The 24,785-nt window shown below is 33.6% G+C and overlaps 2 protein-coding genes across 6 annotated transcripts; one reads left to right on the top strand and one right to left on the bottom strand.

The window, feature by feature from the left end:
- Nucleotides 1–7,187: 7,187 nt before the first annotated feature.
- LOC141711935 (syntaxin-132-like) lies at nucleotides 7,188–11,995 on the top strand. 4 transcript variants are annotated; one of them, XM_074514661.1, is made up of 15 exons: nucleotides 7,188–7,304; nucleotides 7,429–7,448; nucleotides 8,816–8,917; nucleotides 9,070–9,126; nucleotides 9,359–9,407; nucleotides 9,620–9,708; nucleotides 9,791–9,864; nucleotides 10,335–10,377; nucleotides 10,484–10,544; nucleotides 10,649–10,674; nucleotides 10,753–10,830; nucleotides 11,048–11,128; nucleotides 11,271–11,336; nucleotides 11,540–11,609; nucleotides 11,695–11,995. In XM_074514661.1, the coding sequence occupies exons 2-15, from the start codon at nucleotides 7,431–7,433 to the stop codon at nucleotides 11,919–11,921; spliced, it is 1,041 nt and encodes a 346-aa protein (XP_074370762.1). In that variant the 5' UTR covers nucleotides 7,188–7,304; nucleotides 7,429–7,430; the 3' UTR covers nucleotides 11,922–11,995. The 4 variants fall into 4 exon arrangements, with proteins under 4 accessions (XP_074370762.1, XP_074370761.1, XP_074370764.1 ...); XM_074514660.1 differs by having other exon boundaries at nucleotides 7,188–7,448; XM_074514663.1 differs by lacking the exon at nucleotides 11,540–11,609 and having other exon boundaries at nucleotides 7,188–7,448; nucleotides 11,668–11,995.
- Nucleotides 11,996–12,588: 593 nt separating this feature from the next.
- On the bottom strand, nucleotides 12,589–15,139 carry LOC141711934 (putative glycosyltransferase At5g03795). Of its 2 annotated transcripts, none has more exons than XM_074514658.1 (3): nucleotides 14,742–15,139; nucleotides 13,479–14,043; nucleotides 12,589–13,167 (listed from the first exon to the last, which is right to left on the bottom strand). In XM_074514658.1, exons 1-3 carry the CDS (start codon nucleotides 15,058–15,060, stop codon nucleotides 12,678–12,680), a joined length of 1,374 nt encoding a protein of 457 aa, XP_074370759.1. In that variant the 5' UTR covers nucleotides 15,061–15,139; the 3' UTR covers nucleotides 12,589–12,677. The 2 variants fall into 2 exon arrangements, with proteins under 2 accessions (XP_074370759.1, XP_074370760.1); XM_074514659.1 differs by having other exon boundaries at nucleotides 13,479–14,009; nucleotides 14,742–14,878.
- Nucleotides 15,140–24,785: the final 9,646 nt, after the last annotated feature.

Here is a 24,785-nt window from a genome sequence, read left to right as displayed (position 1 = left end):
TGTCATTTGTAGACCCAAAAATGATATCATCAACATAAATCTGGACCAGAAGTAAGTCCTTTCCATGGTTGAGGTAGAACAGTGTTTTGTCTATAGTTCCTCTGTTAAATCCACTTTCCAGAAGAAACTGAGCTAAAGTCTCATACCATGCTCTAGGAGCTTGCTTAAGTCCATAAAGTGCTTTATCAAGCCTGTAGACATAATCTGGATGTTTGGAATCTACAAAGCCTGGAGGTTGTTCAACATATACTTCCTCCTCCAATTCTCCATTGAGAAAAGCACTTTTCACATCCATTTGAAAGATAGTAAACTTTTTGTGAGCAGCATAAGCCAAAAATATCCTTATGGCTTCTAACCTAGCAACTGGTGCAAATGTTTCATCATAATCAATTCCCTCATGTTAAGAATATCATTTTGCAACCAGCCTTGCCTTATTCCTTGTAATTATGCCATCACTGTCAGTTTTGTTTCTGAATACCCACTTTGTACCAACAACAGATCTATTCTTTGGTCTTGGCACTAGGGTCCAGACTTTGTTTCTTTCAAATTCATTTAACTCTTCATGCATTGCTTGCACCCAATCAGCATCTTGAAGAGCTTCTTCCACTTTCTTGGGCTCAGTCTGAGAGAGAAAAGAATTGTAAAGACATTCGTTTGAAGTACCTGTTCTAGTTCTGACACCTGCATCAGGATTTCCAATTATCAAATCAGGTGTATGTGATTTAGTCCACTTCCTTGCAGATGGAAGGTTTTCTCTAGAACTGGATGCTCCCCCATGATCCATGCTGTCTTCATTTTCATTTTCTGATGCTCCCCCTGAAACTATGCTCTCTGAGTTGGATTCTTCAGAATTTCGATTTTCAGAACTATTAGAACTTGGCTTATCAGAACTTGACGGATCAGAACTTGAAGAGCCAGATGTATGTTCTAATGCTTCTTGAGATGTGATATGTTCTTGAGTATGCTCCCCCTACATAGGTGCATCTTCCTTTGGCGTATTTACCGCAGTTTCAATAACATCAGAGTTTAATCCATCAGAGTTTACAGTATCAGGACTTAGACTGTCAGGATTTTCAGTATCAGAATTTGAGTCTTCATTTTCAAATCTCAGCTGATCATGATCAATAAAATCTTCAAGACCAGTAATCTTCTTGTCATCAAAAGAGACATTGATAGATTCTATGACCACTCTTGTTCTCAAATTATAGACTCTGAAGGCTATTGTGGAAAGTGGATATCCAACAAAGATTCCTTCATCAGCTTTTAGATCAAATTTGGATAGCTGTTCAGGATGAGTCTTGAGAACAAAACACTTGCATCCAAATACATGAAAGTACTTCAGATTTGGCTTCTTTTTCTTCACCATCTCATATGGTGTTTTTCCTTTCTTGTTAATGAGTGTCGTATTTTGAGTAAAACAAGCAGTCTGCACAGCTTCAGCCCAGAAATAGGTTGGAAGCTTTGCTTCTTCAAGCATTGTACGTGCAGCTTCAATGAGAGTTCTATTCTTCCTTTCAACAACTCCATTTTGCTGTGGAGTTCTAGGAGCAGAAAATTCCTGCTTAATTCCATGGTTTTTACAGAACTCTTCCATTATCAAATTCTTGAACTCAGTGCCATTATCACTCCTTATGGTTTTCACAGAATCTTTGATCCAATTTATCCAGATGTATGAGATGATCAATCAAGATAGATGCAGTTTCACTTTTTGTGTGCAAGAAATACACCCATGTGTATCTGGTGAACTCATCCACTATGACCAACGCATATTTCTTCTTTGCAATATACATGACATTCACTGGACCAAATAGATCAACATGTAGTAGATGATAAGGCTCAAGAATTGATGATTCAGTCTTGCTCTTGAATGAAGATTTTCTTTGTTTGGCCTTCTGACAAGAATCACAAAGGCCATCAGGAGCAAATACTGACTTTGGCAGTCCTCTCACAAGATCTTTCTTGACTAGTTCATTTATATTGTTGAAATTTAAATGAGAGAGTTTCTTGTGCCAATTCCAGCTTTCTTCAATTGATGCTCTACTCATCAGACAGATTGTAAAACCATACGTACTTATTGAAAGCTTAGCTTCATAAATGTTACCACGCATGTATCCTTTCAGAACAACTTTGCCTTTAGATTTACTTACAACTTCACAGTGTTCTTCAAAGAAATCAACATGATAACCTCTGTCACAAATTTGACTTATACTCAACAGATTGTGTTTAAGTCCTGAGACCAGAGCTACTTCTTTAATGATGACATTCCCAAGATTGATATTGCCATATCCCAATGTTTTTCCAATGTTACCATCTCCATAAGAAACACTTGGGCCGGCTTTCTCCATAAAGTCTGATAGCAGGGCCTTATTCCCAGTCATATGTCCTGAACATCCACTGTCCAGAACTAGAATATTTTTCCTGTTGCCCTTTATTTCAGCAGCTTCAGAAATGCTCTCAGCACTTTCTTTATCAGCATTTGCCATTAAAGCATAGTTCTCCTCACTTTCAGAGTCTGAGGTGTCTGTCCAGCTTTTCTTCTTTGTGACAAGAGCCTTGCCTTTGTCACCCTTCACTTTCTTGCAATCAGGGGATATGTGGCCTTTCTCACCACAGTTATAGCATTTGACATTGGTATAATCTCCTCTATCAGACTTTCCTCCTCTGCCCTCAGATCTTCTGAAATTCTTCTTATCAGAACTTGTGCCTTTCCTGGAAAACTTTTTTCCCTTCCTGAACTTCCTGTATGCAATCTTTGTGATCCCTTTCACCATAAGAGCACACAGCTTCATCATCTCCTCATCAGCATCAGTCTCAGGCAAGCTTTCAGAATCTGAGTCATCATCACTTTCAGAACTTGATGACTCAGTATCAAACTTTGAGAAAAGAGCTTTACCCTTGTCTTTCCTTGAGGTAGCTGCCTTGGGGGATTCTTCTTCAGCCTTAAGAGCAACTATCCTTGACTTTCCTCATTTCCTCTTGCTTCTTTGTTCCATCTCAAGTTCATGAGTCTTGAGCATTCCATAAATTTCATCAAGAGTTGTTTCATCAAGATTGTAGTTGTCTCTTATTATTGTTGCCTTCAAATCCAGCATTCAGGAAGAGCTAACAGGAATTTAAGGTTTGAATCTTCAAGATCATACTCCTTATCAACCAATGACAAATCATTCAAGAGTTTGACAAATCTATCATATAAATCAGTCAATGACTCATTTGCCTTTGAGTCAAAATGTTCATACTCTTGAGTGAGTATTGTCTTCATGTTCTTCTTAATTGTATCAGTTCCCTGACACCTTGTTTCCAGAGCATCCCATATCTCTTTAGCAGTCTTGCAGTTAATTACCCTGTTTGACATTACATTATCAATGGCACTATGCAGTAAGTGTCGTACCTTAGCATCCTTAGCAATTGATGCGATATCTTCAGCAGTATAATCACTCTTCTCCTTTGGTACGGTCTTTGCTGCTTCACCTGCAACTGCAACTGCGAGCTTGGTTGGTTTGTGAGGCCCTTCCTTGATTCTATCAAGATATTCTGGATCTGTTGCTTCCAGGAACATGGTCATCCTTACCTTCCATATGGGATATTCAGATGGTCTCAGTATGGGAACTCTGATGGTCTCATACCGACTTTGAATTTGTGTCTTTGGTGGTTCTTCAGTTTTGGTAGGCTTAGTTGGAGTTTCTGTGTCAGACATGATTGTGTTTGGATCTTAAACTGTATGTGCGTTAACAGATAGGCTCTGATACCACTTGTTAGGTCACATACACTGTAAAGGGGGTGAATACAATGTAAAGTACAATCAAATCAAACTTTAATATCTCAAGTAACAGAAAACAAACTTTATTGAAATAATAAACTCTGTTACAGTATGGAACTGTTACCTCTCAGTGATGAACAAATATCACGAGAGCTGCTAGGGTTACAATGAATAATCTTATTGAATATGATAACACTTGTAGTGTAAACCCTATGTCTGTGTTTATATACTACACAGTTACAAGATAATCACTAATTGATATGGAATATAATTCTGCTTCCTAAAATATATCAATCAGATATCTTTTCTTCCAAGTATTCTATTCTTCATAGAATTCCTTCTTCATGCATATCTATTCTTATGTTTATCTCGATGTTCTTTCCTTTAATCAGCTACTGTCCTTATCTGAACATCCTTCAGCACTTAAGTTCTGATATCCATCTTCTGATGATTATCTCCTGATAATATAAGTACTGATATCCTTTAGTCCTGACTTTCAGTAAGTACTGATTTATCCTGTTTAAGTAAGATCTGAAAACTAAACATAAATCATATTAGTCATGACATTATCAAATATATCTAACACTTCTTATGCATCAAATTGAATTAAAACTGAAATGAAAGAATTGAAACATAAATAAACATGAAAGTGATGATTGCATTACTTGTACAAAACAGATCATTCATACATTCAAGATGTGTTCCTCACACCTAGATTGCAGCACTCAGATTACACAAACATAGTTGAAAGTAAACCAAAAGTTGTGTGCAAACAATACTAGAGACTGAAATTAGCTCATGGCTGACTGGAACTCTGCATAATTTTTGACTCATGTTGAAAGTCTTCAAGGATGGGATTGGTGTTTGTGAATTTGACACTAGAGTAGTTGGAGGTGGTGGTTTAGGACCTTGAACTGGTGCCTTTGGAGCTGGTGTTGGATTTGAACTTGAAACTTTAATAGTAGAGCCACCAACAGTTGAGAAGTATGTATTCTCATCTCTAGCACTTGTGTATACACCAACACCATCTGGTTGTACGTTTGGGGGTGGTTCCACAACCTGCACATTTCTTGCCTTTGCTGGCCTTCCCCTTTTTCTCTTTGGTTGTTATTGACCTTCAGCTGATGCCTGGCCTTCATTTGTAGATTTAGATTTTGACTTGTTTCTCTTTTAGCCCTCTACAAGACATGAATAACAGTTAAAAGAAAACTTACAAGTTAACTTCAAAAAAAATACACCAAACTTATATTAGATATTGCTTGTGTCTTTACTGCATCACTCTATGCTTTCTTAGCTTCAGCTATAGCTATCTGTATCTCAGAAATCTCCTCAGCAGTTGCTTTACAAGTTGTTTTATTATGAACGGTCTTCAAACACTAACTACACTGCATCAACACTCCTTTTTCCCAATTTTTGTCCTTCTCCCTCCTCACCTTGTTCTCTCCTTCTATGTTTTTTGGCTTCCCAAGCATCCTTCTTGCTTTTGGTGGCTTGATGTCAGGAAATCCAGTTTTTGGCCAATAAAGTACACCCTTCATAGGTTTGAGCATATGTGAATATGCTTGAATATACTTTAATTGTTGTACCAGGATTTGATGTCATAAGTTCAACATCATAGTCATATAACCTCATGGATTTCTTAGCAATCTCTCCCTCTACCTCAGATAATGTTTTTTTCTTGGCTTTCCAACAATTTTTTTTTCTAGTTACTAGACCATGCATCTCATGCACATGTTGCTGAATTTCTCTGAGTCTCCATTTTGAATTTGCTCTAACCTTATTTCCAATATTTCTGACTAACCAATCTGCTTTCACCAGTTGATGCTTGTACACAAGGATACAACTATGTTCTTTATTGTAAGATTTTACTTGAAAAGCACCCGTCTCATCAATTTTACTTGCAAACAAATAGCATGGACAATTTTCCCTATACTTTGCTTGTAACCTTTGCAAGTCATTCTTTTTAAACCATATTTCCTTCTTCTGTTCATCTATGTAATCAAGAGTATTGCATTCCTTCAAGTCTTGACATGTGTAAACATCAATCCAACTTCAAATTCTATATTCTACATAGGAGTTCTGACATTTAATGAAGGGTACACTCTCTACATTTCTGGACCTTTTCTTTTTGACAACAGATTCAGCCTCATTTTCACTAGAGTCACTACTTTCTTTCCCCCTATTTTGTATGAATCAAAATCATACTCACTTTCCCATCCTTTGCTATCTTTAGTCATTTCTTCCTTCTGCTTATCTTTTACATTGCTTGATTTGTAAGAGTGCTTAAAGGAATTGTTAGATCATTCATAGTACTTTGAGTAGGATTGATCTTATAAGCTTATACTTTCTTCTTTCTCTGCATTACTTCATCACATTCATCATCACAGTCACTAAGATTTACATTATAATCCTCATCTTCACAATCTTCCTCTGCATCACTCTCATCCACACTCTCTTCACTCCTACCATCACTCTCACGTTCTTCATTCTCCTCATCTTTTTTACTCTCTCCACCAATGTCCTCTAATTTCTCATCTTTTTCACCCTTCCCATCAACGTCCTTTAATTTCTCATCTTTTTTACTCAAATCTACTTCCTCATTATCACATGCATGGTCAACATACACATCTACTCTACCAGACTTAAGAGTATAAGCTTTCAATTCTTCTGTACTAGTATCATTCCATAACAATTTACAGCTAATATCATTAAATAAAGAACCCGTTTTGTGTCAGTAAATACCAAACCCTTTATAACCAAGATCAATTCGAACAAACTTTTGAAACATGGAAACAGACCATTCAACTTCTGATTAAACACAAACTCAACCTTACCTCCTTTGTGGTACTTGAGACCACTCTTCTGAATGAATTCTCCTCCGTGATGAAAATATAGCATAACTTCGGCCTCCATATTTGTGAATGTAAATATGAGAATAAATATTAGCATCAACGATATTTGTAGATAGAAGATAGCATCAATGATAGTTGTAGATACCCGATATATTCACTACTTATAAACCCCATCTTTGATAGAACCCTAACCCCCTTTGTAAATGGAAAGTAATTAAAATATCGACTGAAAATGGAGATACATACGTTTTAAAAGTCATGTGCTGGTCATGTGTTTTTTAACTTTAATTTCAGTTTAATTTTATTTATTTTTAATTTCCGTACAAATAAACTTATGACATGTCAAAAAGTGAATGCCACATCAGCTCAATTCCGACAGATACTGACGTTTGTCAGATTCTACTTAACGGAAGAACTCGATTCAAACAATTAAAAATATCTAAGGACCCAATTTACGAAATTTTTTATTCAGGGATCTATCGAATAAAACCGAAATAATTTAGGAACTTATCAATTAATTTTCCCAAAAAAATAATGTATATATTATACGCATACCAAAATTGAGAAAAGAAGCGAAATCTTGAACCAGTAAAAGCCTGTCTTCACGGAGTATTCACTGGATGATCGTTTCTCTCTCTCTCTCTTTCTGTTTCATGAAATTAACAGAATCAAGTGGAACGCTCTCTCTCTCTCTGGTTTCTAAACTCTCTCTCTGTCTATCGGGTTTCTAAACAACACATTATACACTTTCCCCACTTCTGTATCCTTTTATTCTGCTACTCATTTTCATTCTCTTTACCCTTTTTTTCTTTTTTGCAGCCATGAATGACCTTTTCACGGTAAGCATTTTTAAAAAAAAACCCTATTGTTATATTAACTTTTTTAGTTACACTGTTTGATATTTTTAGCTCAGCTCATTAGCTAACGATTTGTGATTCCTATATGTATTTATATTCTCATGATCACATAATTCAAGGAGGAATGTATCCGTAATTTATCATATGGTGTTGTTTCTTGTGTATGTTATTTGGATCGGAATGGTTAAATTTTATCGGTGGTTGGATTAGTACTTAATTTTTCTGCATATATTGAATTATCTTCGGAAGATTACTTGCACGTTATTCTGTTAGTGATATTTTAGTTATGCACTTTTTTATGTAAATATTTGTACATGGTACTGTTTTATAGCAATGCTGCTACAGTGCTACTATCGCGTATTTTCTTAAGTTGTTAAACATATAATTCACTTAGAACGTTGGGGCATTTAACTATGACGAATCTTTAAGTTGTTAGGGGCATTTAACTATGACCAATCTTCGAGTTGTTAAACATATAATTTACTTTTAACATTGGGGCATTTAACTATGACCGGTCTTCAAGTTGTTAAGCATATAATTCACTTTTAAGGTTGGGGCATTTAACTATGACCAATCTTCAAGAACGATAGAAGCAGAAAGAAATCGTTTTATATTGGTTATAAATGTTTTATTAGATCATATTTCCATTTTTCTTCTTTTTTTTAAAAGTGATTTCTCAAAGGATATATGACTTCATTGGTTGTATTTACCTAGTTCCAATTTTACACCTTGTGCATTATTCTTTTATTATCTATTCTATGCTGCTTTTAGTAAATAGATGAAAGCATATTAAGCTTCCATCTTCAATATACTGTTGTAAGCAGAGCGGTGTAGTGGTAGTATCCTAGTTTCTTCGTTACAGTTCAGCTGCGACAAAGGTAGTAGTCATATATTTGTCAAAATATTGATACTGAGTATGTTCTTTCTTGGATTTCATTGTCAGATTTTCTGTTTTATATACGGATTTGTTTATTTCACTGGATAGGGAAAAATGAAGTAATATATAATAGCATCAGATTAAAGTTATCTACAGAACTAGACTAATATTGACATAATTTAAACAATCTAGAGAATATGATCATTCTCCATTGGTTTATGTTTGTCTCCAGATCTATGTTGTCATTTTGAGCTTACGTTAGAACTGAACTGTACCAGAGAAGACAGTTTCTCTATGCTACACTTACTTTTCTCTGTCTTTCTGACAGAAAATAAAACCAAAGCTTCCCTTGTTCAGGATACAAATAATTTTTAACATTGCATCCAATTCTTACTACCAGATTACAGATGTTGCACAAGCTTGATGACGTTTTTTTTTTTATTGATTCTAACTCACTGGATTTGCTTTTTAGGAGTCGTTTGCGGTTCCTCGGGAACCATCTAATGTAAGACGTGATGTTGAAATGGGAACACAACGTTCAGGAGAATTAGGCTTGGAGAACTTTCTTGAACAGGTGGCTCAAAGTAACTGTTATAAAGATATACGGAATAAATATTTTATAGCTTATTTCTCAATCTTTCCTTTCTTCTTCTTGTTTTACTGTTTGCATATTAAATTTTTAATGTATTTGTTGTCTCATGAAGTGTCATATTTATTTCTTGCTAGGTTCAAGAGATTGATAGACAATATGATAGGCTGAATACTTTACTCCACAAATTACAGGTAGTATTTTGATTTTTATTATAAAAAAAAGATATTTATATGCAAGCTATTTCTTATCTGAACTCTGATGTCCTGGTTAGGATGGAATGATTCTGTATTCTGATTGTAAAATCAAAAAATTACAAAGAAGTATGATGCTATTAAATTGGTAATGCTTGAATTTGATAGTTCCATACTTCCATCGACTGAATAAAGATGTACTATTTTGTTCAACGTAAATCACCTTATGCAGACAGCAAATGAGGAGTCAAAAACTGTGACAAAAGCTTCTTCAATGAAAGGTATGATGCTTTCATGGTAATCAGACCTTATCCGTGTACTAAGTGTATTTATGCTGAATTCTGTACAAATCTTAATCAATTTTTTTGTTATGCTCCAAATATTAATGCAATCATTTTGTAGATCTAAAATTAAAGTATGGGCGTACTGTGTGTATATATTCATTTACTTCGAGTTTATTAAGGTCCATGATTAGCTATTTGTTGATACACAGAAATTAAACAGAAAATGGAGAAAGACGTAGACGAAGTCAGCCGTATTGCTCGTTTTATTAAATCAAAAATCGAGGCACTAGATCGAGAAGTAAAAAAAAATCCTTCTGATTATGTTACATGATACAGTGACTGCTTTCTTTTTCTAAAATGTCCCCTATCATCATATTCAGAATATGGCAAACAGGCAGAAGCCTGGATGTGGAAGTGGAACAGCTGTAGACCGATCAAGAACCGCGACAACAGTGTAATATGAGTAATCTCATCTTGATCTGTATCCTGCACGGCCACCAAAAACTTTGTTGGAGTTATTTGCTTAAAGGGAATAATATCATTAGATAATTTGGTTTCTTCTTGTAAATGCATGATAGTTGCTATTGGCTAATTTGAATAGATAATTTGGGTTCTTCTGGTAAATGCATGATAATTAGTTGCTGATATGCTTCTGCAAACGGGATGATGCAAAAAATAGATACGGTAGGCACACTTGACAGTTTTAACCCGTGCTCAGAAATCCATCCAGAAAACAATTAGTTCAAATCCCTTTTAAGTTTTACCCATTTTAACGAATTTTTATCACTGTTAGTTATTAGACTCGTTAAGTTTCCCCCCTTTTTTCCTGTAGTTGTTTAAGATTTTGCAAGTTGCAGAATTTCAATAGAATAACAAAACTAATCAGCTAACACCTACATGCCAACTTTCAATTGCTAATTGCAGTTCCTTGAAAAAGAAGTTTAAAGATAAGATCACTGAATTTCAGGTTGGTTTTATTCTTTGATTTTTATGCATATGCTGGTATATGTTCCCTATCTAACCTGTTTATACTTTACAAAAATTTTGTGCTTAGTGTCTTCTAATGCTTGCAGAAACTTAGACAAAATATTCAACAAGAGTATCGAGAGGTTGTTGAAAGGCGTGTGTTTACAGGTTTTCTCAAGTTTGTATCTATTTCTACCAACATCAGTTTCTTGTACGTCCCGTGGCTTTAGATTCTAAACCAATATATATTTTCTGCTTTTTATAACTTTCAGTGACTGGTAACAAAGCCGATGACCAGGTACATTATTTATATATGATATATAAGCATATGTGTTTACGGATATATCGAATTATTGACATGTGATATATATTTCAGACAATTGATAGACTGATTGAAACTGGGGATAGCGAACAGATATTCCAAAAAGCAATTCAGGAGCAAGGACGAGGCCAGGTTTATAGCTAATTCTTTGTGTTTTTTTTGAATATTTACTGATGGAATGGCCAGATACAACCAGAGGTTTGATGACAGATAGAATTTCTAAGCCATATCCCAAGAATTGGAGGGGGGAGGGAGAGACTTGTTACCATCATGGAAAAGGGCTGGTCCGTATCAGAAAACATCTTTGTTTCACCTGATGGTATATTGCGTGTTTGTCTTTCTTTTGCAGATAATGAGTACTGTCGCTGAAATGCAGGAACGCCACGATGCAGTCAGGGAAATAGAGAGAAAACTTCTTGAGTTGCAACAGGTATTTACGTGATGTTAATTTAAGATGTGATACTAATAAGTTCTTATAAATATGATTGACGAACTTTGGTGATAGCATGCACTTTAGTGGAGAAAAAAGTGGGCATCATTTCAAGAACTAATGTGTAATACATTTTGTGCAGATATTTCTTGACATGGCAGTGTTGGTAGACTCTCAGGGGGACATGCTTGACAATATAGAGACACATGTAAGTAGAACTTATCATTCCTTTGATGATTAACAGCATATGCTATGTAGAGAACAACAATGCCGCCTCACTCGAGAAGGCTATTTTTCATGACCTAATAAGGTCGTAGAAGTTATAATTCATAAAAATGATGTGTACCATTTAATATTAGCATAGAGTTTCGCTCATTTAATATTACCATTGACAAAGTTTTGACCTTGTAGGGATTTTGGATTTTCAACAATAAATTGCATTTTGTAAATGAACCTTCAGGAATGTGTGATTTTACTGCTGGTAATTGTTTACTTCTTTGAATGTTACCACAAGTCATTTTGGTGTTCAATTATTTCAGGTTTCTAACGCAGTAGACCATGTGCAGTCTGGAAACAAAGCCCTACTGAAGGCAAAGAGTTTACGAAAGAGTACAAGAAAGTGGATGTGCATTGCAATCCTCATTCTGCTAATTGTTATTGTTGTTGTAGTAGGAGTGCTGCACCCTTGGAAAAAAAGTTAGCACCTCTCAGATTTCACTGTACATTAAAGATTTATCTTCTGTCCTGTCACAAATTGGCCGGAAAATTCCAATTGAGAATGTATGTCATGTAATATACCTATCAAAAGACAGCGTCCATGTGTGCTTGCTAGACTGAAAGGCTATATTATTAAACGCTGTTAACTAATACTCTGTCTACTTCCTCTTTGTTGCGTACAAAATCAGATGAGTAAAAAGAAGAGAATTTACCAAAAATACTAACTTTTCTATTTTTTTTGCGATTTTACTATGTTCTGATTTTTTTTTTTGTAAAAATACGGAATAAACCAAAATCAACCAGATATGCAACTAGTTGAATAAAGTTTTTTTGGTTGATTTGAGTTTGCATGTAGTTGCAGAAACTCATCAAAGGTTGCATGTAGTTGATTCCAGTTGCCAAAAAAACCGTATTTTTGCAATTTTTTTTTGAAAAATAGTATTTTTGCAAATTGAAAAGTATTTTTGCAAATTTTTAAAAATAATGACAGCATTTTTGCAAAAATACTTTTAGATTTGGGTATTTTTCAAAAAAGCCCTAAAAAGAAAGTGAGGCACAAGCTGGCAAGCCCTTGTCAATTGTAGCTGAATTAGATCTTTTAACTTTCCCTAAATGTGTGTATACATACATACATTTAGGCGCCAGAAACTGTAAACCTGGGAAATATTAGTCAAAGTACATATGCCCCAAGAAGCAACGCACGTTTGAAATTAAAAAAGAATGAGCAGGTAATTTCCAAAAGGCTTTTAAAATATATTTCTATTTATGAATAGACTAAAAATTACATTCCCTGTATAGAATATGGACAATCTACTGCTAGTGGCATTCAAAATCACACGGCTAACTGAACCCTAACAGAACTTCTCCGGAGCCATAAATCATACATGACCATGTCAAATGCATCAAAAGTAACAGAAGACGTATGCCACTGGAAATGTTTTCTAACCTTCAACACATTGCTATGTAATCTAAGATATTCATTAAAGGTTATCCCTTTAAGGACTTGTTTTAGCAATGGTATATCTAGGGTAGCGATGATGACTGAAAAACTCTTCCAATTCAATATGTCCGCAAATGGAAGATCATAATGGTTGGCAATGATGACAGGGACACAACCATAATACAAGGCATCCCCAACGCGAGCTGTATTCACTTCAAAGCCTTTAACATGCAGACAGAACTTGTTCCTTAGAAGCTCTTCAGCATAAGGTGTTTTGAGATGACCAGAATGTACAGAGATCTCAGAATCATTTCCCCAAACTTCAACAAGCTTTTCTCGTACAGGGGAGTTTATTGATCCCGCAAAGAAGACTAACCTTTTCCTGAAATAAATAACAGAACTCTAGGTTATGTTTTGTTGATATGTAAAATAGAAATTATATTTTATTATTAAACACTGGCTTCATCCTAGTGGTTAAAAGGTTCAAGTCTACATAAGAGGCAAAGTGGCGAGCGTAAGTTGAATCAGCAATTTAATACCTGCATATGCAAATCTGCATTAAGTTACCATTTAAAAGGTATTTTTGAATTCAAATCTAAATTTGTAGTAGTGGTAGTAGTAAAGCTCATGAAACCTAAACGATTCTACAGTCGGGCCACGAGAGTAGAAAAGGGACTTGAGACATTGTTGCACCTTTTTGTTGGTGCAATTCTTGGCGGCTCCCCTTGTCTTGGCCAAATTTGTGGTACGGAAACGTCCTTATGAGCAAAATACGCGGATAGGAAATAACTTGATGAGCATACAACTTGAATGGAATTTAATTTTACTTCATCTGCTTTGTCCATAGCAGATCGTCCAATGGAATGACAGGCAACATAGAAATGGTCTGCTCCACCAGTCCGATTCCAGAAGGGATAGCTGTGACTAATGTTGAAGATGTAATCCCTGATAAAATCTTGGATACCATTGATTCCCACTCGTGGGTCATGCCTCAACCTTGCAATTGAAAAAGGTAGAAAGAATAGATCTGCTTTTAATGGATCCTCTGTTATGAAATGGCTCTTTACAAGCACCTTCTTAAAGTAACTTTCACTGGCATAGTTTCCCCTAGGTTCAAAATCTACTGGCAAGAGCACATTAGCAAATGGATCGTCTTGCGAATGAGGATAGATATAGATCTTGAAGCTTCTGTTCATCTCTTTGTAGTTTTCCATAAATATGTCTCTGTCATGAAACACCTCATTATGTACATTGTTCCCTAGCACAGAAAATTATTCCGTTTCCGGACCAAGACGTTAAGAAATGAAGTGCATTGCATACATAAAAAATAAATGAATGAATACCATTAATCTATAATTCCCTTCGCCAACTACCAATCACTAACTCAATTACTAAAATAGGAAGATACATGATTATAATGAACTAATTACTCTTTACATACTCGTTATTCTTGCCCAAAAAAGAATATTACTCTTTACAAACATCACATTAACCATGTGGATATAGTGTATTTGACAAATAAGCTAAGCACTTGCGAATAACTGACCTAAAAAGTCTTAAAGACCCAAAAGCAGCTTTATATCTGAAGTAACATCCACTAAATTGATAAATTGACCAAGTACTAAACTATGTAAGATTCATCAATAAAAATGTAAATTCCTGCAATGATAATATGCTTCCTTCACTAAATTCACATTCAATATTGTTTCCCGACACACTTATGACAAAAAAGAAAACTTTGATCCAAAAGGACCAAAACAAATCTTGAGCTAGTACACAAGTATAAAACAATAATTTTTCGACACAGTTACTAATTAAGTACACTGATACATGTAAATACTGCATCCCATGTTAAAAAAATTCAAACTTGCTACAGATAAAAATATTGTACACATCATAACTACACAAATCAATGTCAAATATAAAAAAAAATAGCAAATGGAAAAAGAAAAGTACCTGTTGAATCAAAATTGAGTTGGGTAGTGAAAAGGTGAGGGCTTTCTTGTAAATTAACAGCATCAGAAGAAATGTTAGTGAGAGGAGCTGTAAGTAAAGAGTTGGTAGGTGGGAAATTAAGAGAAGAAGAAATGGTGTGTTTGAGAAGAAGAGGAGGGTGTTGATTAGTGAAAAGATTAGAAGTAGAAGAGATGTAGAAAATGATGGCTAGAGATGTAACTAAAGCTAGGCTTGTGGGGAAAAAGAATAAGCTTCTTCTTGATTCTGATAATCTCCGGCGAGATAAAAGTGAATATATGAGTACTAATGACCGCCTCATTTCTTCCCGTCTATTACTTGGCCCCGAGTTGAGCGAGTTGAGACTTGGAAGCGGTGGGAAGGTTTGGAAATTGGAAGTCTGATTTCTTCGTCTCTATTTTAACCCGGGTAAAATAGTCATTTGCTCACTGGAATCAGTATTAACTTACAACTGAATTACCAAGTTAAAAAAGTTTTCGGTCAAAATCATGAATTATTTTAAAACTTACAAATTCATCACGTTAAATTCCCTAACGAAAAAATGACGTGTCATCCTCTAAGTTCATCTCAATTTTCAATCTGGTCATCAACTAAATTTGGTTTTAAAATATATTAAATTTAAGTATTTTTAATTATTAAGTCCCATTTTAAAAACTGATTTACAAATTTATACCATTTATAATATAATTTAGATAACATGTTTTTCCCGATAATTTTTTCCTCCATTAATAGTGTTGATATTTTCTGTGTAATTAAAATATAAATAAATTTAGAATTGATAAAACATTTAAAATATTTTATTTCAAAATTCAATTTTTTTGATAGTTATAATTGATATCGGTTATGAATTTGAAAAAAAACGTTTGTTATATTTTCAATATTCAATTTTTTTCCCAGTAAGTTACCTAATAAAAAATTAACACATGAATTTGAAAATTTAAAGATGATGTTACATAATTTAACGGTCTCCGTTAAAGGTCAATACATTTTTAACGGCGGTGCAAGTATTCTGAACTTCAGTGATGTGATTGCAAGTTAATTACAAGTTCATGATGCAACTGAGAGCTTTTTTTAACTTGGTGACTCACTTACAAGTTACTAGTGACTACAGTGACCAAATAGCCACTTTACCCTGTGGGGTACGACGGTCAAAGGTTCAAAAAAATCTAAATTCCAAAATCCGATCTGATCCGATCTAGAAAAAAGCCCAAAAATCCCAATTTTGAAAAAAACCTGGTCTGGTTAAGTCCGACCCGCAGGTCTTAAATAGGCCTTTTTTTCTCAAAAATTTGGCCCGGCCAGAAACCCAAAAAATTTGGATAAAAACCCGAATTTAACAAAACCCGGATCAAAAAAAGCTCGGATAAGAGCCCGGTTCGGCCCAGATAAAAACTCGTATTTTGAAAAGCCCGATTAAAAAATTGATTTTCTTATATAAAATTTGAAAATATGCAATACTTTTTATAATTTATAAATTATTATGTTATGATACTGGAAGCAATTAAGATATATATGATTATTTATATATTATATTAAAAAATAATAATTTATTTTGGTGTATAAACTACTATATCTGATATATCAAGATATTATTTTCTCCGGTATTTAAACTACTCATAGTTCGAGTTATAAAATATAAAAAAGATTTTTTATTATATAGATAAAAAGCCCGAATAAAACTTGTTTCGACCCGATCCGGCCCGGCCCACAGGCCTAAAACGGGCCTGATCTTTCTTAGGTAGCCTGGCCCGACACGATTTTTAAAAAAGCCCGGTCCGATCCGCTTTTAAAAAAAACTGGGTATTTTAAAGCCCGTATAAATCCCGGCCCGATGGACTTTTTATGCATCTCTGCTAGAATTACGTGCGTCTTTTTAATTCTTTTTTACGGAATAGTTTTTGTTAGAGATTTTTTTGAGAAAAATGTATCTTTTTGAAATTTTATTTTCAAATATACGACTTTTTAAGTTTTTATTTGTAAATATACGATTTTTCATTTTTTTGTAAAATATGATTTTACAACTTGACGCAACCTCAAATACAATCTCGAATACAATAAAAAAGTTTAAGTTATTTTTCAAAAACGTAAGATAAATTGTATATATGGTTGTTTTTTTGTTTTAAACCGTATTTTTGTAAAATATTTCAAAAGGTAGTAAAATCGCAAATAAATTTTTAAAAAATATAGTATTTTTAATAATTTCTCTCTTTTTTCATTATATACCGAAGATTATTGCATTTTATTTTGGCCGGGAGACGGGAAATTGCTATTGTTACATCTCCAATACGAGTTCGTATCAATATCAATATATTCCTAATTTTTACTAGCACTAGCATTTGCAAATTACTGAAAATACCCTTATATCTCTTTTGCACAACATTCTAAATCATGTCATTTACTGCCTTTTTGCTATTAAATGGATCATCCAATTTTTACACGGGTCAACCCACGTAACTATATTCAAGCTATTTTTACTTGCACTATCGGGTCTACCCGATTTTATATTTTAGCAAATGATCTTAACTACCACAATAAGGAACGATGTTAACCGCCGATCTGCACGTAAACTTGAATTTCAAATAGCCAGTTTTCCCAAAAACATGGGAACCACTACATCTAAACCTTACCCTTGATTGACAAATCATGTTTTTCATTTTTGTTCTCTACAAGTGAGATCTGGTAAGTCATCACTCCAGGCAATTTCACCAACCGTTTCATCTTTTTGTTAATCATAATTTATGGCTTTTATTCCACCATTTTTCTTTAGTTATGTAATAATTAGATCCATTTGTCGTCATAATTAATTTCTGTATCTGTTTTTTCATTCTCCCCTACATTTTCCTTTACATTGTTGTATTATTTGTTTGTATATAAATGTGTGTGTTTGTTATGTCATTTTATATATTTGATGTATAACTTGCACTGTTTGATGTTATTGTTTGTTTCATTGATTGGAAGATTATGGTACAATTTAATCGATTCAATTCGGATTAAATTACAGAGTATTGGATTGGACTGTGAATGTACTGAACATAGTGGAAACAGACCTGTATTTTTTCATTCTCGTGTGTTGCTTTGGAATTAAAGGTTTTGACATTGTGAGTTTTTCGGGTTTTTATAATTCATAATGTTTGTGTTTGTTTTGTTTTTTTATGTTGTACCTGATTTTGGGAGTTTGTAAGATTGCTTGAATAGATATATTGAAAGTTTGGCTGCCCAACAACGATTGCAATAGAGAAATATTGCAGAAACTGCTCTGCATTATCACCCAGTATGGCTGGTGGGTCCTTTCCCAATGCATGGCCTTTGATTGATGCTGGAGATGCGGTCATGGCACGGTGTCTTCAATCTGCTGAGTTGCAGCATCTGGCATCGCCATCCAGAGGAATAGATCAACGTCTTATATACTACGCCATAGATTGGATTCCGCAACCCCAAGAAACCGTAACTAAAGGCCAAAAAAGCGTTGCAGATGAAAGAGACAAAGAACGAGATAGCAAAAAAGAGGAGAGCCTCCTAGCAGCCATGACCACCAACAACAATTTGCAGCAAAAGACAATATACATCAATTGATATACATGTATATTTTATCAGAGATCAAGAATACTACCCACTCGCAATCGTCTCGAAGAATAAAAGGTAAATACAATTTCAATTGATTAGAAGCAGCAAAGATAGAAAAACACCCATTTTGTATCCTCTTGGACCACGGGAACACATCCTCAACAAAGAAGTCCTCTTGGAAACATCCATATCTAAACTATATTAACAATAAAGAGAGAAAAACGAATATCTAAACACTGAGAGAGACGTCGAGGGAGAGGAAGGAGGAGGGTCAAAGTTATGCTTCATTTAACACTAATTTGATGCCCTCTTTTTTTTGGGTTAAAATTTTAACCATCGACTTCCCATTTTTCACATCCCGCCCCCAATTTCATCTCTGGGCCCAAGTTCTAATCAAAATAAATAGCCCGGTCTAATTTTTTGTTGAAATTTATATTATTAATTTATATTTTATTTAAATAAATATAATTTTAAATATTTTTATGAAAAATGAAGAAAGTCAAAAATATATAAACATTGTAAATAAAATCACTAATGACTCGATAGGTTTTTAAACTTTCAATTACACAAATATTATTATTTTTGAAAAATAAATAAAATATGTATTTCAAATATAACTACTCTAATTAATATTGTATTCAATATTTCTTTATGAAAAATGAAGAAATTCAAAATATAAAAATATTGTAAATAAATCTACCAGTGACTTGTTAAGTTTTATAAAGCGTTCAATTTATCATTATAAAATTTTAAATCACTGCACTAATATTATTAACTTCTAAAAATAAATAAAATATATATTTCAATTATTATTTCATTTCTATGTAAAAATTACTAATTAGTTAAATTCAAAAAAATCATCTTTAAATATGTCATTTTGATAACACATTTTGACTCTACCGCAACATAAAAAAAGAGGGGTTGCGGTAGACATTAGTTTTGAAGGCTACTATTACACTTTTCTTTGCAACCCCACTGTGAAAGGTTGCAGAATCCAATCTATGACGTAGTGATACCTAACCTCCTTATTCAAGTATCATCGTTTTTTTCTTTATAGTCTTTTAGTTGATTATTGATGCACATGAACTACGTTGGCTTATTTGTTGAATAAGGTCGTAGTAGTATAGTGTGAAAATTACAGTTATGTATAAATAAAAAAAGATTTATTATTTTTTGTAGTATTTATCTTATTTAAGTTTATTGCTCGATTGACCAAATTTGTACGAATAGATAACCAGTTGAAACAAAATTCAATAATATGTTATCACTATACTTAAGTTTACAATTATGTTTATTTTAAATGTTCATTTGCTTTGATTGCTAAATAATAAATTTTGTTAATGTAATTCAACATGCAAATCAAATTCCAATATTTTTATCAGGAGCAATATCACTTCGAATAGTCATTTTTAAGGCTATTAAATTTTCAGACTCTTTACTCTAACAATCAAACACATATGTATGCTCGCATATTGGATAATCATGCTGCAACAAAGAAAAAAGAACGTCGAAGAACTGTTAGTATTACTATTTCTAAACTTGAAAATGTCAGTGTGGCAAGGCATGATATATTGATACGCGTTCTTTTAAAATATTATCATATTTAAAGCACTCTCTTAAAACAAACTGTTAGCCTAATATAATTTTGGATGTTTTCTTAGCTTGGTTTTCAGCTGCATGAGGTAGTTTATACTTTATCATTGTATATTTCATATGAGTACATGTTCCTCAAAATATTTGCGTTAAATTATATATCCAGGATATATTTGTTTTGTTTTTTATGTTGTACCTGATTTTGGGAGTTTGTAGGATTGGATTTATAGTATAGTGCAACAAATGTTAACTCATATTTTTATCAAATGTGCAGATAATGATTGACCAGATATTCACAAGTCATGCTTTTGATGAGTTTGAGGGAATTTATTCTGCAACGCGGAATTCCTGCGATTCTAGAAACTGCTTTCACACATCGTTTTCCTTTTCCCTCAAATTCATTTGATATGGCTCATTGTTCAAGATGCCTCATCCCTTGGACAAAACTTGTTATCTTTTCTTTGTCTTTTATGCTTTGGTGAAATTTTATTTAATATATAAAATTTTCAGAGTTAGTGACTTTGCAATTAATCTAAGTTGTTATTTTTCAGTGACGATTTTTTGTCATTTGTTATCCTTAATTAACTATGGTTGATGGAATTATTGTGCATATTAAATAATGAATGTAGTTTGCATTTGATAATTGCCCCTGTAATGAACTTTTTGCCAATGCAATTTAGTTTAATTTCAGGTGGAGTCTACCTCCTAAAAGTTCATTGAATACTTCACTCCGGAGGATTCCGGGTCTATCTGGACTACCGTAAATTATAAAAGTTGTTGGAAATGTTAGAATACTACACTTGAAGAGAAAAAAATCTGATATGAGAAGCTGCAATAATAGCTAACTACACGGTACTTCAAGTTATTTGACCATAAAAATGATATTTTTGTTTTGCAACAGGCTAGAGATAAGTTTTATAAACCTTGCTGGACTACACTAGACACATATTCACCAAAGTGTGATAATGGAACCGAACTAGATTTCAAGAAATTTCTTATATGTTGCTACTAAGCACTCAACGGTTAGGCACTCAATGGGTAATTTCCGATATACACGTGGGTGTTCATGAGCACTCAATGGTTAAGTATTAAGCAGCTAAACTATTGGTTCTATATCAGGTTTTACCCTTAGTGGTTCTATAGCTCTATTATTAATTTAAAGTAAATCATCTTGAATTTTATTATTAATTATTTGATTATGCAACAAGTTTGGCTATAGTTGTGCACTATAGTTGAGTTTTTTTTTAATTTTTGGTTTAATTTCAGGTGGAGTCTACCTCCTAGAAGTTCATTGAATACTTCACTCCGGAGGATTCTGGATTTATCTGGCCTACCGTAAATTATAAAAGTTGTTGGAAATGTTAGAATACTACACTTGAAGAGAAAAAAAATCTGATATGAGAAGCTGCAATAATAGCTAACTACACGGTACTTCAAGTTATTTGACCATAAAAATGATATTGTTGTCTTGCAACAGGCTAGAGATAAGTTTTATGAACCTCCCTGCACTACACTAGACACATATTCACCAAAGTGTGATAATGGAACCGAACCAGATTTTAAGAAATTTCTTATATGTTGCTCCTAAGCATTCAACGGTTAGGCACTCAATGGATAATTTCCGATATACACGTAGGTGTTCATGAGCACTCAATGGTTAGGCATTAAGCAGCTAAACCGAAAACCACCTCGACCGGATCAGAGTCTCTTGGTTCTATATCAGGTTTTACCCTTAGCGGTTCTATAGCTCTATTATTAATTTAAAGTGAATCATCTTGAATTTTATTATTAATTATTTGATGATGCAGCAAGTTTGGTTATAGTTGTGCACTAGAGTTGAGTTTTTTTTAAACATATATTAGAACTATAAAACTAAATATAGTTATTCAATTGTGCGTGAGTTGATACAGTGGTTCCAGTTCTTGACCTCCCTAATAGATGTCTCGAGTTCGAACCTGAGGCTTAGTGTTTGTAACTATAAAAAAAATATAGTTATGTATTAAACTCACGGAACAACACCAAACACACCCTTACACTGATTCATTAAGAGGTTTTTCAAAAAATAAAGTATTTTTTTAAAATTACAAAATTATGATTTTTTTTATGTTTTAATTTGCAAAAATACGATTTTTATTTTTTTTTTACAAAAATACGATTTTTAAACCCATTGCAAACTTGAATGCAACTCGACACGAACTCAAATTCAACCAAAAAAAATTCAACACTTTTTCAAAAAAGTTGCATATGTGGTTGTTTTTTGTTGTGAGTCGTATTTTTTAATTATTTTAAAAAATTATAAAATCATAAAACAAATTTAGAAAAAATAGTATTTTTATTAATTTCTCCTTAATTAATTAATAAGTGACACGGGCCGCGGGCGGGTGTTGTTTTTAACTTTTTTATATTCGTAAGCTTGGGGCCCAAGCATCGCCCAAGCATCAGCGGTAAGCTATTATAAATCCTATCCTATCAGACCGAGGTTTAGGACGATTACAAATTCGACTAGATTTAGGATACAGAGGTCATGCCTATATAATGGGTGCATAAGCACAAGTTAACAAAGTGAATTATCACTATCTCATCATCAGATTATCACTTGCTCTCTGCAAACCCTTTCTTTTTTTCATCTTCATATTTTAGATATTCTGTTCAAGGTAACAATCATGGTCTTCATCAAAACATTGTGGGATGATGTGCTTTTGAAACTGGATGTTGATACAACTTGTACAACATTACCAGCACTCAAACAGGAGATTGGAAAGAAGTGGGTAATTGTACCCATGATTCAGCAGTTGTATCTTGGGCTGGATTATGGTCTCGACTATCAAGAGATTATTCGTAATCCTTCAATGCGAATGAGAGATTATTTTGATGAAGATGGTAATGATTTGTCTATATCTCAACTTGGAGTCAAGCCTTGTTCTACTCTTCTGCTTCTTGGTCCTGTTTTGAAGCCTGCTAGCTTTTTCGAATCCGATGATGCTGTTGTCATCGCTGATGCTGTTGTTATGGCTTGTCGACAATTGAAAAAGGCTGCGGAGTTGATGATGGAGCAGGAGTTTAACTCGGTGATGATGAACAACAGGATATTGAAGATGGCTTAAACTTCTGTTTTATTTGCGTTTCTATAAGCATGTTATGTAGAATGTTAATTAGCTAATGGCCTTGTAGCCCCTGATCTACATGTTGAATTCTTGATTCTTGGAGTTGTATTCTTTTGAAGTTTCAAGTAAATTGTAATATATGTTCCTTAAGTGCCAAGTGTTCGAATTTATTTTCCTTTTGGGTTTTTTTTCAGCTGAGTCTTGGTTAAAGTTTCTATAACTTTTAGCTTATTGCAAATTTCCAGAAAAATAATAATCATCATAATAATAAATCAACATGGTGTTGATGAACTGGTGCCCGGTTTTAGAAACACGTAATAATAAGGGCTGCCCAGTTCTAAAAACAAGTTCCCATCGTTAGTTTCAATTTCATATCTTTTGCTTTAGTCCAAAGACTACTCTTCTCACAAAAATAAATGTTTCAATCAGTAAATAGATTGCTGGTCGAATAACTAAACACACAAGTGTTTTACTATTGAAGTTTCTAAAAATAATGGTTTCTAAAAACAACGAATGTATAAATGCTCTTAAGCTGCCAACAACAGTCAAATAAGCACAATATTCTGCAATGGTTATAGCTTCACGCAACTATCAAAACTATGAGTTAGTTCTAACAAGAATAGGTAAGAGCAGAAATCGCATAAAAGCATAAAAATATTGGAGTACCAGTACTCCAGTAGCATTGAGTAATGCAGTCGATTAAAAGGTACAATCTTCATATATACATACCTTTGTCTACCGTGACTCACATGTGGAGAGCAGACCACCTGACGGTGGTTCTATTAATGACCTATCCGTGTCTTCAGGCCATGCTGAGTTCTTCATATGCACTGGACTTGTGTAATGTGTTCAAGTAATCTATCTATCCTGTTTAATTTGTTCAGAGTAAGGATCTTTGTTACTAAAAATTTATCAAAATTTCCTAGACCTTCCTACTCGTATTTAACTGATGTATGAAGCCATGGAGGTTTAGTATGTAGGAGAATCAAAAGTTCTTCTATATCAGAAAATATAAGTTATATATTTGAACTAAAATGATTAACTAAATATCTCAAGGCTGCAATATGTATTCTGGAGCTCAAAGTTAATTAGGATAACTCTATTGTTAAAAATACAGTTTTGCTAGATGTCTCGAGATTATGTAACTTAACATGCTAAATTCTAGACAAGTTATCTGTGTTCGAAATTATGTAACTTTACAAGCTGAATCTACACAAGTTATTTTACTGAAATAATTGATAGTTTCATAAAAAAATTGTACCAAGAATATAAGAACTCGGAAATTAAAACAACAAAATCTAACTTCATATGATACAAGAACTTCATATTTATAATACAAGAACTTTATTGTAACAATGTCTTGTACCCTTGATTTAGAAAGCAAATAAACAAATTAGTCATAAAATATAAAACAGGCTAAATTAAGTACATAATCTAGTGAGAGAATTAATCAGTACACAAGTTTGAAAATCATTAGGCTCTTCAGCACGTACATATTCGTCCAGCCACCTCAAGTAATAATCAGATGCGAGACTTTTTACTAGGTCCTGAATAATTTTCTGGAGCTTCAAATGATTCCCTTTTCCCCAACATGCAACTCATGTTTTGCATAGGCTGCTGCTGCTCTTGCTGCTTCTCCAACACATTGTTGTCAACTTGCCCAAGAAATTTCTCTATTTCCTTTTCTGAATCAACCAAATTCCCCAAGTCCATAGATACATCATTCTGCAAAATATTATCCATATCCGACCAGAAGTCATAACCA

The sequence above is a fragment of the Apium graveolens genome, chromosome 3 (genome assembly GCF_009905375.1).
Source record: "Apium graveolens cultivar Ventura chromosome 3, ASM990537v1, whole genome shotgun sequence".
NCBI lineage: Eukaryota > Viridiplantae > Streptophyta > Magnoliopsida > Apiales > Apiaceae > Apium > Apium graveolens.
Note: the sequence above shows the minus strand (reverse complement) of the source record. Positions and strands in the feature narration are given on the sequence as shown.